The sequence below is a fragment of the Aquarana catesbeiana genome, linkage group LG02 (assembly GCF_042186555.1).
Source record: "Aquarana catesbeiana isolate 2022-GZ linkage group LG02, ASM4218655v1, whole genome shotgun sequence".
NCBI lineage: Eukaryota > Metazoa > Chordata > Amphibia > Anura > Ranidae > Aquarana > Aquarana catesbeiana.
The window spans coordinates 131929103-131945419 of NC_133325.1; the positions used below are offsets into that span (position 1 = coordinate 131929103).

Below are 16317 nucleotides of genomic sequence, written 5' to 3' on the forward strand. Positions count from 1 at the left end.
TTCTGTGCATGTGAATAAAGATGAGTGCAACTCTGAAAATTGAATCCTCTACTACCCTTCTAGGGCATCCACATGCTGTAATTGCTCTGTTAAAGCATGAACCCAGAAAGAAAGGGTCACATCGGTTGTTCATTGCCCTAATCCATTTAGCTGCAGTTTGAAATACTGAAATTGCAGAGAGATGGTTGTTGGGGAGGTCCTGCCAAAGTTAGGAGGGCCTTTACCAGCACCTCAAACTTTTATCTGCAAAATCTTCAACAGGCACAATGAAAAGTTTGTTTAGACCAGGGGTAGGCGGCAAGCAGCACGCAAAGCCTCTTTTGCCGGCACCCGACTTGCTCCACAACAGCAAAGTAGCGCAGGGAAGTGTCAGCGAATGCTAATGCATTCCAATCTCACAATTCCACATGCCAAACCTGCACTGGGGGGGGGGGGCACTGTGCCCCCACACATTGTAAACAATGGGAAACATTGATTGGTTATCTAACTTTGTTGTAGCTGTGATCGTCAGCTCTAGTGATGGGGAAGAGATTGGGTGCAGTTCTGCTAGGGGGGCAGTCCCTGTTTCCAGGAGGAGGAGGGCTGTGATTGGCTCACTGCAAAAGCCAATCACAGTCCTGCTAGCCCTGCACACCATCTAGAGCAGAGATATGCAATTAGCGGACCTCCAGCTGTTGCAGAACTACAAGTCCCATGAGGCAAAGCAAGACTCTGACAGCCACGAGCATGACACCCAGAGGCAGAGGCATGATGGGACTTGTAGTTTTGCAACAGCTGGAGGTCCGCTAATTGCATATCCCTGATCTTGAGGAAAATGACTCACTTGGTTGCCACTACCAATCTCAGAAAGAAGGGATTTCAGTGTGATTGAGAAAATCACAATCAGGTGACAGTTTGTGGAAATACTGTTGAGCTTCTGGGAACATTGTTGAAAAAAATAAAATTATAAATATAAAATAACACACATGCACTCTGTGTCCCTTTAAGTCACAGCCAGTATTCAGCGCAATGAAAATCCCACTTAATTTTGCTGCGGCGCTCGACACTGCAATTTTCTCTGCTGCGAGGGCTCGATCGAGGGCAGGCCTACTACTATCAGAAAACGCCCCTGACCTGAGCTCATCATTGCGCATCCATTCCAGATGCTTGTTCGTGACATCACATACAAGCACGTGGGCTGGATGAAAAAGGTGGATCAGTGGGGATGAGTGTGCCAGGACAGGTAGATGTGTCTCATTTCTGCTTCCTTGCACCACTCTGCATTTCACGCATATCATAGGTGAGAAGAAGGTACAGCAGTGGAGCAGATGAGTAGGAGGGTACAGCGGTGGGGCAGATAAGCAGCGGGGTTTAGCGGTGGAACAGAAGAGCAGGAGGGTACGATGGTGGGGCAGATGTGCAGGGGGTACAGTGGTGGAAGAGATGAGAAGGGGGTTCAGCGGTGGGACAGAAGAGCAAGGGGGTTACAGTGATGGGGCAGATGAGCAGGGGGGGGTTCAGTGTTTTGTCAGATGAGAAGGGGGTTACAGTGGTAGGACAGAGGAGCATGGGGGTTCAGTGATGGGCCAGATAAGAAGGTGGTTATATGGTGGTACAGATGAGCAAGGGGTTACAGTGGTGGAGAAGAAGAGCAGGGGGTTACAGAGGTGGAGCAGAAGAACAGGGGGTACAGAGGTGGAGCAGAAGAGCAGGGGGGAACAGAGGTGGAGCAGAAGAGAAGGGGGGTGGGGAACAGAGGTGGAGCAGAAGAGAAGGGGGGGGGGGAACAGAGGTGGAGCAGAAGAGCAGGGGGGGGGGAACAGGGGTGGAGCAGAAGAGCAGGGGGGGAACAGAGGTGGAGCAGAAGAGCAGGGGGGAACAGAGGTGGAGCAGAAGAGCAGGGGGGAACAGAGGTGGAGCAGAAGAGCAGGGGGGAACAGAGGTGGAGCAGAAGAGCAGGGGGGAACAGAGGTGGAGCAGAAGAGCAGGGGGGATACAGAGGTGGAGCAGAAGAGCAGGGGGGATACAGAGGTGGAGCAGAAGAGCAGGGGGGATACAGAGGTGGAGCAAGAGCAGGGGGGTACAGAGGTGGAGCAGAAGAGCAGGGGGGTACAGAGGCAGGGCAGAGGAGAAAGGAGGTACACTGGTGGGACAGATGAGCAGGGGGTTACAGTGGTGGGGCAGAAGAGCAGGGGGTACAGAGGTGGAGCAGAAGAGCAGGGGGGTACAGAGGTGAGACAGATGTGCAGGAGGTACAGTGGTGGGGGAGAGGAGAAAGGGGGTTACAGTGGCTGGAGTGATGAAAACGGTTCAGCAGTGGGACGGAAGAATGGAGTACAGCGGTGGGGCAAATGTTGGGGGGGGGGGTACAGTAGTTTGGCAGAAGTGCAGGAGGTACAGTGGTGGGAGAGATGAGAAGGGGGTTCAGCGGTGAGACAGAAGAGCACAGTACAGTAAAATGATAGGGCAGATGAGCAGGGGGTTACAGTGGTGGGACAGATGAGCAGGGGGATTGTGTTGTGCCAGATGAGAAGGGAGTTACAGTGGTGGAAAAGATAAGCATGGGGTGTTCAGTGTTGGGCAGATGTGAAAGGGTGGTGCATTAGGGGGGCGAAAGAGCAGGGGGGTACAGAGGTGGGGCCAGAAGAGCAGGGGGGTACAGAGGTGGGGAAGAGGAGAAAGGAGGCATATTGGTGGGACAGATGAGCAGGGTTGTACAGTGGTGGGGCAGATGTGCAGGGGGTACAGTGATCAGAGGTGTGAAGATGCAGGAATTGGGGCTGACTGGACGTACAGGAATTGGGGCTGATCTAAGTGCAGGATGTTTATTAGTCACCATTGCTCAAGTAGTTTACACTAGCATTTACTTTATAAAAAATCCCTTTCATGATTGACTGTGTGAAGTTAACTTTTTTGTTATACAATTGAAACGCCCAATTTCTTTGAAAACATTTCCCGACACACTGTACTCAAAAGGTTGCCTACCACTGGTTTAGACTAAGATGACGGGATCAGCTACAGGAATAGACCGCTGTTAAAGAGGAACTGCAGTTTGCTCACATAATTTGTAATAAAGACATCTTTGCCATTCTGAAGCTTCCCTCCAACCACCTTGCATATTATTTTATATATACTGTGATTCTGTACTTGTCAAATATGCTGCAGAAATCTCCATTCATTGAGTCTGGCTGCAACCATTTTAACTGTGGACAGATACAGCTGCTGCCTGTTCACTTCCTGGATTTACACACACACAGAGGTACACCTCCAGCTCTGCAACTCTCATCGACCCTCTTATGACTCATCTCCCCCTCCCTTCCTGGCAAACTCAGGAGACTGAGAGAGTGCTGTGCGTGATGTCATAAGCCTAGGCTTTTTACCAGACAAGAAACAGGATGTGGGCTGTGTAAGGCATTTACTGACAGAAAAAAATGTGTTACTGTCCAAAGTTAACCACTTCAACACAGGGCAATTATACATCTTCCTGCCCAGTCCAATTTTCAGCTTTCAGCGCTGTCGCACTTTGAATGACAGTAGCGCGGTCATGCTACACTGTACCCAAACTAAATTTTTATAATTTTGTTCCCACAAATAGAGCTTCCTTTTGGTGGTATTTAATCACCTCTGGGATTTTTCTGCTAAACAAATAAAAAGAAGACCGAAAATGTTGAAAAAAAAGTTTATTTTGTTTGTTACAAAACTTTGTAAATAAGTAAGATTCCTCCTTCACTGATGGGCACTTACGAGGTGGCACTGATAATAGGCACCAATATGCGGCTTTGATGGGTACACATAGGTGGCACTGATAGGTGGCACAGATGGGCACTGATAGGCGGCACGGATGGGCACTGATGTACACTAATGGATGGTACAGATGGGCATCACTGATTGGCAGGCATTGTTTGGCACTGATTGGCATCCATTGTGGGCACTGATTGGGATCCCTGGTGGCCATGGGTGGCATACCTGGTCCCTGGTGGTCCAGCGTGGGCATCCTCGGCACAGACCCCCCTTGTCAGAGGAGCAGCCGATCGGCTCTCCTCTACTCGCGTCTAACAGACGCGAGTGAGGAAAAGCCGCTCAACGGCTCTTCCTGTTTACACTGTGATCAGCTGTGATTGGACATGGCTGATTACATGGTAAAGAGTCTCCGTCAGAGACTCTTTACCTAGATCGGAGTTGCGGTGTGTCAGACTTACACACCGCAACAACGATCGCCGTGATGCTTGTTATCCTGAAAGACGTCATATGACATCCGGTCAGGATAACACAACCACTTTGCCAACGTCATTTTGCTATATTGCGGGTGGCAAGTGGTTAAAACAAGGGCAGAAGACGGAAAGTTGAAAAAATTACTGACGGTCCGCTTTAAGTGAATCCTTTTTCCACTGGACTTTGGTCCACTGATTGAAGGGGGGGGGGTCGTGACCTCTCTGCCTCAACCAGTCAGAGAACTCTTTGCATGTACTGAAAAAAATGCAAAGAATTCCCTGAACAGTGCCCGTATGACCTTTTGTGTTCAGAATGCAGAAGGGCAGCCAATCCACATGGGACCTGGAAGCTAGTGGAGATCACTGTATTAGGGTTGCCTGCTAGAGTGATTTCAAGCTTCCACAAGGATCCAACAGGTACGATACATACAAACATAGACTGGTCAGAGCTCTATCAATGTATCTATAGAAAAAAAGCCACTCTTAAACTTCAGCTTTAACCACTTTAGCCCCGGAAGAATTTACCCCCTTCCTGACCAGAGCCTTTTTTGCGATTCGGCACTGTGTCGCTTTAACTGACAATTGCGCAGTCGTGCGACGTTGTACCCAAACAAAATTGACGTCCTTTTTTCCCCACAAATAGAGCTTTATTTTGGTGGTATTTGATCGCCTCTGCGGTTTTTATTTTTTTGCGCTATAAACAAAAAAAGAGCGACAAGTTTGAAAAAAAAAAAGCAATATTTTTTACTTTTAGCTAAAATAAATATCCCAAAAAATATATAATTTTTTTTTGCCCCTCAGTTTGGGCCGATACGTATTCTTTTACATATTTTTGGAAAAAAAGAAAAATCGCAATAAGCGTTTGATTGGTTTGCGCAAAAGTTATAGCGTCTACAAAATAGGGGATAGATTTATGGCATTTTTATTATTTTTTTACTAGTAATGGTGGTGTTACCTGGGGGACAGGTAGCAGGTACAAAGCTTCCTGGGATGAGCAGTCTTTCAGGCACAGATACCAAATCCAGTGAAATATTGACAAACAGCGCAGTGTTTATTTGTGATATATACAAGTCTATATACAGGTGCTGTACAGTGTTCCAAAAAAAACAAATAGGAACAAAAATAGCCAAAACAAAACGTAGCCGTGTCTCGGCACTAACTAAACAATATTTACAGATCCTAACTACCAGGCTGAGCAAGCCTACAGCTTGTCAGCTTCCACATACCTTTTTGCTCTCCTACACAGAAGTAGTCCGAGTATCCCAGGCCAAGAGCAAAGGCTGTCTGCTCAGGTGAGCTTAAATTAGCCTGGGGGAGAGGACCAAGACCTGAACTGGACCCTGGATCAGAGATCCCTGAACGTGTATGAGAGCAGCCTGGGAGATGTATAAACCCCCGAACAGGACTTTTCCTGGCTCTCTCTGGGACGCTCTGCTACAGTGGCGATCAGCGATTTTTATCGTGACTGCGACATTATGGCGGACACATCGGACACTTTTGGTACCATTCACATTTAAACAGCAATCAGTGTGATTAAAAATGCAGATTACTGTGTAAATGTGACTGGCAGTGAAGGGGTTAACCAGGAGGGGGCGCTGCAGGGGTTAAGTGTGTCCTAGGGAGTGATTCTAACTGTGGTGGTGGGGGGGCTATGTGTGACACGACACTGATCACCGCTCCCAATTACAGGGAGCGGTGATCAGTGTCCCTGTTACTAGGCAGAACGGGAAAATGCTTGTTTACGTCAGCATTTCCCAGTTCTTCCTCTCTGAGGCGATCGCGGGTATCCCTGCGGACATTGAGACTCGCGGCGGGCGCCCGCTATCCGGACCCCGTGAGATCACGTACAGTTACATGATTTCGCGCAGCGGAGCCAACCTGCCGCAGTAAAACTGCGGCGGCTGGTCCGCAGCTGGTTAAACTCTGTTTTTTGGCATTTGTTTCTTTTTATTCCAACTTTAGCCAGAGAGCAAAGACCAGATGTTTGTTGATCTTGATTCACTCTTAAATCCACAAATCACTTTAAATACTTGCTGGCAGGAAGTTGAAATGTAAAACTCCCAGTTGCTATAGGGGTTGGGATTTTGTCTGCATGCTGGTGCTGTCGCTGATGTAATAAATTATATCATTGGCAGTGCTCACATCAAAGCGGAGAAAAAAAAAATTATGTCTATCCTTCTAGGACATTAGAAAACGAAGGAGACTGAAGCATACAGGAAGTAGGAAAGATTACCCTTCCCAACAGTTTTTCTGCACCAATCCACCTGTAGGTGGCAATATAACCGAAAGGCGAAATACTCTCTGTTCCTCAATGGACAAGAAAAACAGTTCTACTAACATTCCCTGTTGTGTATAGATAGGTGTGCAGTTATTAATTGGTATTCAACGCATTTATTTGTACTGCACAAAAAAGAAATCCCACCCTTAAAATAATGCAAGTATAGTGTACATGCAGTTACCTTTTAAGAATGTTCTCTGAAGACAGCCATTGTACAAATATCTTACTGGGAGACAGCACATGACTTATGTACACATCAAGCTCACTGCGCTCAGAAAGGGAAATGGTGCCCATACATTGTTCAATGGAGTCAAGCGGTCGGTCTAAAACTGAATCCCATACTTCCTTCAGAGGCAGATGTGGATCAGCAGATCCAGGTGCACTATAAGAGAAAAAACAGACAGAACAAGAAGCTCAAATAAGAGTATTCAATAACCTCCAGAGAAACCCAAAATAACTTAAATAGTAGGATGAAGTAATAGGACAGGTCAAAGTGATGATAAAGAATATGTGGTCAAATGCTGACATTTTAACTTTCCCAATTAAGTATGTATTTCTATTTTTTTTTTTTTTTTAACAAATAAAGGAGAAGTCCAGCTTGAGCTCATTTGGCTGGACTTCTCCTATGGGTCACAGGAGTGCAATCCATTTGCACTCCTGTGACCCGTTTTCAGCAAAGAACGGGCTGAAGTCCGCTCTCCGCTGACATCATCGAGATTAGTCCAGGTAGCACGTCATCCCAACTTAGGAAGTCTGGATCCACCAGCTGCCTGGACATATTAACCACTTAAGCCCTGGACCTTTTGGCTGCCAGAGGACTTTTTACAATTTGGCACTGCGATGCATTTATCTGGTAATTGCACTGTCATGCAATGTTGTACCCAAACAAAATTTGCGTCCTTATTTTCCCACAAATAGAGCTTTCTTTTGATGGTATTTGATTGCTTCAGCAATTTTTATTTTTTGCAATATAAACGATACCTTTTCTTATGTTCCTTATAGGTGACTCTGGCATGGGTGGACAGTAGGGTTGTCCCGATACCGATACTAGTATCGGTATCGGCACCGATACCGAGCATTTGCCCGAGTACTTGTACTCGGGCAAATGCTCCCGATGCTTCCCCCGATACCCGGAAGACAGCTGTGATCGGCGCGTGGGTGAGTTACAAGATTCTCCCCCAGCGGCTTTCACCAGCTTTAGTGACATACAGCGGTGATAGCTCACTGCATCCTCCTCCGTGCCCCCTCCTTTCCTCTGTGCCTCTCCGCTGTCCCCCTCCGTTCTGCTCTCCTTATCTGTCCCCTCCGTTCTGCTCTCCTTATCTGTCCCCTCCGTTCTGCTCTCCTTATCTGTCCCCTCCGTTCTGCTCTCCTTATCTGTCCCCCTCCGTTCTGCTCTCCTTATCTGTCCCCCTCCGTTCTGCTCTCCTTATCTGTCCCCCTCCGTTCCGCTCTCCTTATCTGTCCCCTCCGTTCCGCTCTCCTTATCTGTCCCCTCCGTTCCGCTCTCCTTATCTGTCCCCTCCGTTCTCCCCCTCCGTTCCTCAGTCCCCCTCCTCCTTCCTTTGTGTATGGATAGAGTCAGCTGACTCTGTCCATTCACAATAACTGAAACATTGTAATCTCCTGTGATTACGATGTGTCAGTTTATGAATGGAGAGAAGCTGCTGTCTTCTCTCCATTCATTCTCAGTGCAGCTGAGGCTGCAGAGAAAGGGACTGGGGAATCTCTATCCTCTGTCTCTTTCTCTGTCTCAAGGGGGAGATATCAGAGGTCTGTTAAGACCCCTGATATCTCACCAAAGCCCCCCAAAAGGGCTGATTAAAAAAAAACAAAAAAACAATAAAGAATAAAAAAAATATTATTGTAAAAAATAAAAGTTGTAAATAAAAAAAAAAAACACACACACACATACCCCGTTCACTCCCCCCCCCCCCCCCAAAAAAGCAAGCACTGTTAAAAAAAAAAAAAAAAAAAAACACTGTCACGTGACATTTTAAAAAAAAGTATCGGTATCGGCGAGTACTCGAAAGAAAGTATTGGTACTTGTACTCGGTCCTAAAAAAGTGGTATCGGGACAACCCTAGTGGACAGCCCTACCATTCCTCCACCCTTTGCCTACGATTTATTAGTGCTCTAGATTGTGGCCATACAATTGCACCACCCCCATATAATTTTTACATCATTACCAGGTATATGCTGCTTCCCCTATCCACCTCAATTGCATCGTTTTTCACTGCCCTCTTCTTCAGTTTATCACGTTCTCCTTTCTGACTCCCCCCCCCCCCCCCTCCCTCCCCTTTTCTTTCTCTTCTTTCCCCTCCCCCTTGGTGTCTTTGTCTCCCCTCTCTCTTTTAGTTTCCTCTCTTTACTTCTCTTTCACTTGGTCTTGTTTTTCTTTTCTCTTGTATCTTCCTCCTTTCCCCCTTTCTGTCTCGCACTCACACCATGCACTTCCCTACCTCCATGTACCCCACAATTAATATACTCCATGGTGCACTTCATTCTCATTTTTTTTTTTTTTTTTATTCTCACCGGCGTTTCTCATTCACCATTTGATTTTTCTTTTTTCACGTTGCTTTAATGCACACTCTGCCCACTTCACGATAATTCCATCACTTTCATTCTTATGTCAACCTCACATTTATTTTCACCTTCACAATCACTTTTTCACTGGCCCACAATTATGGCTTAGTAAGTCGCCAGCATATCCATGCTTTTACTTAATTTATCCAGATTCCGGTCGTCTGCGCTCTGCGCCTGGTGGCCGCTGGGACTTGGATAAGCAGTCCTGCTCCTTCCCCCCTTTTTATCCCCATCAATACCTTTATTAACCATGATGCTACATCACAAGCCCTTACTTTTTTGCCTTTCGACCATCACATTATCTTTTTGATCCTATCAGATACCCTCCCGATGAAGCAGCCATTGTCCGCAAAACTAGTCGAGGAAAAAGACATCTGATCTATTGTCCTACTGTTATTATCCCCTTCGGGGGTCAATCCTTTCCCTGATGATATATTTGTACCACTACCATGCTTTTATCTGTAAAGGATGATTTGTTTTTTGGCATCAATAAAATACTTTGTAATTTTTATATCTGTTATATTATTCTAAATGTATTGCTTTTACTGTACCGTGATAGTCCAATTGCCCCCATGTTCTCGTGGCAGCCTAGTTGGGGACTAGGCTACCAATTTTTCTATTCAATATGTGATTGTATGTTATTTACTTCTGTTTCTTATTGTACAATAAATGATGTTCTAATTGTCATTATCCCTTAGACCCCTTTAGCGTTAAAAATAGCGCCTGCAATCCGCCCTCAAACAGCTGCAGCATAGTCTCCAGTGTGAAAGCTCGAGGGCTTTCATACCGGAGCGCTGCGCTAGCAGGACGTCAGGAAAAGTCCTTTCAGCAGCTTCTTTGGAGCGGTGATGGAGCGGTGTGTTTACCGCTCCTCCACCGCTGCTCCCCATTGAAATCAATGGAGCAGCGCTGGGATACCGCCGGCAAAACGCCGCTATTGTGGTGCATTGCGGGCGGTTTTAATAGTTTCTTGGCCGCTAGCGGGGGTAAAAGTGCCCCCCTAGCGGCCGAAATGCGCCGCAAAGTCGACGGTAAAACGCGTGAAAGGGGTCTTATTTTTGTTTATTGCTGTATTTTATTGACTACTTTAGATGTATGAATTGAATTGAGGCACATCTGCGGCCATATGGAAGCCCAGGGCGCCGAGCGGTGCTTCCCCATTTCGGTGACAGCTCTACACTTCTGCCCTGTGCTTATGGTCCCACCTGGCGGAGATTTGCCATTCGAGTATAATCTCCCTTTCCTCCACTCTTTTTCCATCTGGGTGTTGGATCTGCCTCCCCTCCCTCGTCTACCTCTCTGCGTGGATTGGCTGGGGCTGTCCGGTGGGCGCGGTGCTTGTTTGGTTTTCCCTTCTCGCGGTCACGCCCCCTGCGCCCCTCGCCGCCAAACATTGTGGGTACCATAGTTTGGGAAATTGTCTCGGAGACTGTCTGGGACTCCCACGCATCACATCATTTTTTCAATAAATATTCCTTTATTTCCTATATTTTTTTTTATATTTTCCCCCATTTTTCCCTTTTTCTGTTTGTGGCATTTCTCGGCCATTTAGTTGCCATTATATTTTTCTATATGGTATACTTTACAAATATACTTCCTATATACCTCATACATTTAATTATCCTTCCCTTTTCTTTGACGTACTCGCAGCCTGGTCATATTGTGTGTCTTCTGTGGCAGGAAAGAGCCCCTTTCACTTGGGTCAATTGGTTCCCTGTGGCGGTGGACTCCCTTAGGTCTGGTGCAGTAGGTTCACCTTCTTTGGGGGACGGGCATTGGCAAGAGACATATATAACGTTATATTGTATGATACTCAAGTTTTGTATATTTTGTACTTAATTCATTTTTTGTTCATATCTTTGTACAGTTTTTACGTTTTTTTGATTAGTATATCCCCTGATCAAGAAAATTTGAAACTTGTCAGGTTAATATAACGACAAATATACCGATAAAGCTGAATAATCGCCTAATGACCACATCTACTATGAACTGTTGATTAGTAGTGAACAAAGTGGCCTTGTGTTTTAACTATATTCTCATTAAAATGATATAACATTTTTAAATTATTGGTTTTCATTATTATTTGTAAGCACTGTAAAAATCCCCCCTTTCCTCTCTTCACTTCAATAATTAACTATTTGGGATGAGGTGCCAATTATTTGGGTGTTCCACCCTGAGCCGGACATACTTTACATAAGAAACATTTGTAGTGTTTACTTGTCTCTCTCCAAATCCCTAAGTGTTGTGTCTTTCTGCTGCTCCGTTCCCCTGTTAGCATGTCAACTTCTGACAAGCTCTGACAGGAGATAAAAGCAGATGGAAATTTGTGTTGGGGAGGAAACTTAGATACAGATTAGCAGAGAGCTGGTCTATTCACAGTACAGCTCTGCAAGTATCTGTTTCTCTGCCTATGTGGAGGGGGAGGGTGGGTGCCTTTCCTCGAATAAGCTTACACACGGTGTATGCCCAGACTCCACACCCACTGCTGAAACAGAAAGAAAGATTTGTAACACAATGTGCACTTTCTAAAGAATATAGAAAGGGAAACTTATGTAGGGAGATTTGTTTCATGTCTGTGTGTTATCTGAAAAAAAAAAAGTCATTTTCCAGAAACTTGTGACAGTAAAATATCCCATGGACTCAACATGCCTCTCAGCAAATACATTGGGTTTTCTACTTTCCAAAAAGGGGTCATTTTTAGGGTGTTTGAACTGTCCCGGCATTTTATACCGAAAATTAGAAGTTTATGTCACACATCACCCACTCTTCTAACCAATTGAAGACTAAGCCTTTTCTGACACTTTGTGCTAACATTAAAAAATGTATTTATTTTTTGCTAGAAAACCCCCAAACATATTTTTTTTTAAAAAGCAGGGGCCCTACAGATGCATTATTTTTTGTCACACAGTGTTTGCGCAGCGATTTTTCAAACGCACCTGTTTTTGGAAAAAATAAACTTTTTGGAATTTAAATGCACAAAAACACAATATATTGCCTAATTGTTTGGTAAGATTTAAAATTAGCCACTAGAATTGTTTTTACATGAAAGCCGACTGAAAAAAACGATACCAAGGTGATGCCTAAACCTGCAGCCATCATTTTGGTATAACCAAAGTCCAGCGACGTACCAGTACTTTACTGGTCCATATTGGCCATATATTTTAATGTTCTTTTTTTGCATGCAACCTGTGGGCTGAACGAAAAAAAAGAGCCCAACAGATTCCTCCATTCACATGGATCAACGTCGAAAAAGTGTGTGGTATGCCCACCATTAGCATAATGTCATTTTTTTTTTCGTTCAGCCCAACAGATTCCTCCATTCACATCGACCGATGTGGATGAAGAAATCTCTGCCAAGAAAAGTGAAAAAAATTTATGCCGATGCATAGGAGCGATCCGCCCACTGTCCAACCCAGCCCCCATGCTTCAGCATATACACTCTTTTATTAAACTATGGTGGTGAAATCACCCCCAACAGCGCTGCAATCACTGACAAACCCTGTTGCTATCAGAATAAACATTTCAGTGCTGCAGCTGAATGGCGATCCTGAAAAGCAAACAAAAGGTTAACAAAAATCAATAAGACCCCTTTCACAGAGGCATTTTGCATGCGCTTTAAAAATATCTCCTGTAAGGCGCCTGAAAAATGCCTCCCCTGCCACCCCAATTTGAAAGACCGAGTGCTTTCACACTGGGGCGCTGAAATGGTAGGACCTTAAGAATAAGTCCTGCAAGCAGCATCTTTGGGGCGGTAGAGGAACAGTGTATACACCGCTCCTCCACATTGAAGTGAATGGGCAACGCTGCTGAAGCGCCTGCAAAGCGCTTCAACAGCGGCGCTACACGGGCACAATTAACCCTTTCTTCGGCCGCTAGCGGGGGTTAAAAATGTCCCTAAAATGATAAAGTGCCGCTAAAACATGCGGCGCTTTACCGCTAATGACGCCCGCGTGTCATGAGAAGGTTCACCCACTGTCAGTCTCTTGGATCGCAGTACCAGTGTCCACCAGCGGGTGTCTTCCAACACCTAAGACGTGTAATAAGAGGACTCACCTGCTGGTGGCACTGTTGGATCCTTGGGCCGTAGTACCGGTGTCCACCAGCGGGTGTACTCCAGCAGTGTGGATCAGACAGCACCTTCTGCGCTCAGGTGTTACGTGAGGTCAATTATTGGCAGCCTTATAAATACTCGGCAAGCCCTCACATGCTTGCCTCGGTATCTCTCTCCTTGAGCCCTGACCTTGTTCGCCTGTTAACCGATCCGGAGCCTGCATCTGACCTTGTTCCCGAGCTTATCCTGACCCGGTCCCTTCTGTGTTCCTGTACCCTTCAGCCCGATCCATCCCCGCTCTGTCCTGTTGGTTCCCTGTCCCTCATTTACTGATCTTCCTGTGTGTGACCTTGGCCTCGCTAACGTTTACGCTTCTGGAACACCCCTTGTCCTTCTGCTGACCTGCCGTGTATGACCCTGGCCTGGCTGACATCTGTAATTCTGGTACTGCCCCTTGCTGTATATATTGTTGTTGGTGGGTTTGTTGGGTTGGTTGTGCACTGTTTGTATTTTCTTATTTATCATCTATCTTAATAAATATTATTCACTTTGCCTGCGTTTTGGGTTATCTCTGTGCAGTCCACACGATCAGGTCTACTAATTCCCCTGATACCGCGGCTGTGTGAAAGGGATCTAACTCAATAAAACAGCAATTTTTATTTTTATTATTGAAATCTGCAAAAAAAAAAAAAAAAAAGTACAAAATATATGACAAAGCATAGGGGTGATCCTCCCACTGTCCACCTAAGCCCCCATGGTTCAGCATATACGCTTTTTATTTTATGTGGTGGAAAATTCTCCTACAGTGCTGCAGTCACAAACTTGTGTTTTCTGAAAGCACAGCCTGCTGCTGTCTAAATAAACAGATCAGTGCAGCAACTGAATGGCATACCAGCAAAGCAATGATTAACAATAAAACATAGTAACAATAAGAACAGAACATTAACTCAATAAAACTACTATTTTTGGCTTATGTTTTTGTTTAACTTTTTTGTAACTTTTCTGTAACCGTAAAAAACTGTAAACTTTCCAGGATAGGGTCTCTCAAAATGCCATTTTCCTGACTAACATCTTTCGAGACCCTGGGTGAATGTGTACCCTATACTTATACTCCACCTCTATTGTGTGGTAAAGACAGAAACAGTCCTTGAGGCAGAGACCAGGTTTTAGGTCAGGGTACCAGGAATTACTTTTCGGAAAATTCCTCTCATGCAGCCGGCTCACTGCATCTGCATTGGAAGCTTGGGCTGCAGTACTTTCTGGATACAAAAGGGCTGTGATGATCTCTTCCTGAAATTTTAGAAAGGATCCACGTCTCCCTAATGCTTTGTATAGTACAAAAGCACTGAACACAGCCAATAGGAATAAATATACAGACACTCTTTAGTACCAGCGTCTTGCCTTATGGGCAATTAAGTACGGCCCCATCATCTGCTTGTTGAAGTCCACCCCTCCCATGTTAAGGTTGTGGTCGTGGAGACAGAGGGGCTTCTGAACAACACCAGTCATCATTGCAATTTGGATTGTCATGTCTGTGTGAATGGAAGACAGAGGAGTATTTACAAGCCGTTGGGGGAAGCCCCGGCGATTAGGTCGCACGGTGCCACAGCAGCCAATTTTTCATTCATAAAGGCATCTAAAAAGTGCCACGCTTTTATAAATATTGTCCACCCACAAATGGTACCCTTTACAGAACAAGGGAGACACCAATTCTCAAACAATCTTGCCGCTCCCTATGTAGTCTGGGCAGTCAGGGGCTCCACATGACTATCTTTTCCCTTGTAAATCAGGAAAGTCCATGTATAGCCTGTTGCCCTCCCACAGAGCATAAACATTTTGACCCCATTTCTGTCACCCATGCTGGGGATAAACAGTTTGAAAGCAAGGCGACCAGAAAACTTAACGAGGGACTCATTTACACAGACAACTTGTTGGGGCGTATACATGTCTGCAGATTTTTGGTACAAGGGGTTGAATTTTGTGGAGCCGATCATATCCAGGGTCACCCCGAGGACGACAGTTCATTGTCGCTGAAATGCATAAATCACATTATATTCTCATGCTTACCCCTGGCCATGGCAGTAGAGAACACGGGCATATGATGAATGGGGTCTGTGGACCAATATGACCGTGACTCATTCTATTTTGTAATGCCCATGTTGAGGGTTAGGCCCAAAAAGTTTTAAATTGGAAACCGTGATACATTTCCATGCAAATTGTCTGTCAAGGTTTGAATCTGGGTTTGCGGCAATAAATTTATTGGCATATAAACTGCGTTAGTCCACAATCAATCTGCACAGATCTTCTGTGAAAAACAGCTCCAAAAAACCAAGTGGAGGTAAATATGTGGTTTCCACCTGAATTCCGGGTTGGGCAGTGAATGGGGGAAGTACGGGCGGTGCAGAATCTGTGGGCTCCCAATCAGGACTTGCAAGCACATCAGGAAGGGCACTATAGGCTCTACAAACCTGTGTTTGAATTCTTGGTGGCTAAGGGACACTACTTGTGATAGCCACCACACCAGCTGAACTGCAATTATGGGACCCACCAAGTGTTACTGAAGTGCTGGTATGTCTACAACCAGGATGTACTAGGCCGCTGGTGTTCGCCAGTTCACCAAAATGTTGAGCGGCACTAGTAGTGGCACTCTGCTGCATACAAGAATCATGCGATTGTATCATCTCAGTAACAGGTCAGGTATGCCTGACATTAGCAGGGACCTCTTCTCCGTGGTCTGAGCTGTTAAGATGCTGGCTGCTCTCTATAGGTTCGTATACTGAGCCTGGTTCTGACATTAAGGACTCCCCATCGGTCTCATTTGTTATGCACAGTATCCTGTAGGCCTCTTCACTAGTGTACATTTCGTTTGACATTTAGGCCACTAAGTTTACAGGTAGTGCAACTCACAGGTTAAAAAAAAAAGCACTTGGCTGTCAGGGACTGTTTGCACCACTACAAATAAAATGTACCGGCTAGTGCTAGCAGACATCAGGCCTGATCTTCTTAACGCTGTGGTTTTGTGTACCGTGCATCAAAAGTGACAGTGATCTACTGACATTGCACTTGTCGGTGCTAATCCCAACGCTACATTTTTGGGAACAGTATACTATTGGGGACACTAGTATAGTTCTGATCTTATCAAAAATATTGATCCCTTCAGATGCAATACTAGTAATGGAGGTGTAACGTGTGTCTGTGTTAGTGTTACTGGC

General features: G+C 45.5%; 1 protein-coding gene across 1 annotated transcript in view; it reads right to left on the minus strand.

Moving 5' to 3' along the window:
• Window positions 1–16317, minus strand: part of RNF17 (ring finger protein 17) — a 532263-nt gene that overhangs the window by 312107 nt on the left and 203839 nt on the right. Inside the window, exon 10 of the mRNA XM_073612476.1 lies at window positions 6650–6850. Coding sequence (XP_073468577.1) covers window positions 6650–6850 — 201 coding nt within the window. The remainder of the gene's footprint in view (window positions 1–6649; window positions 6851–16317) is intronic.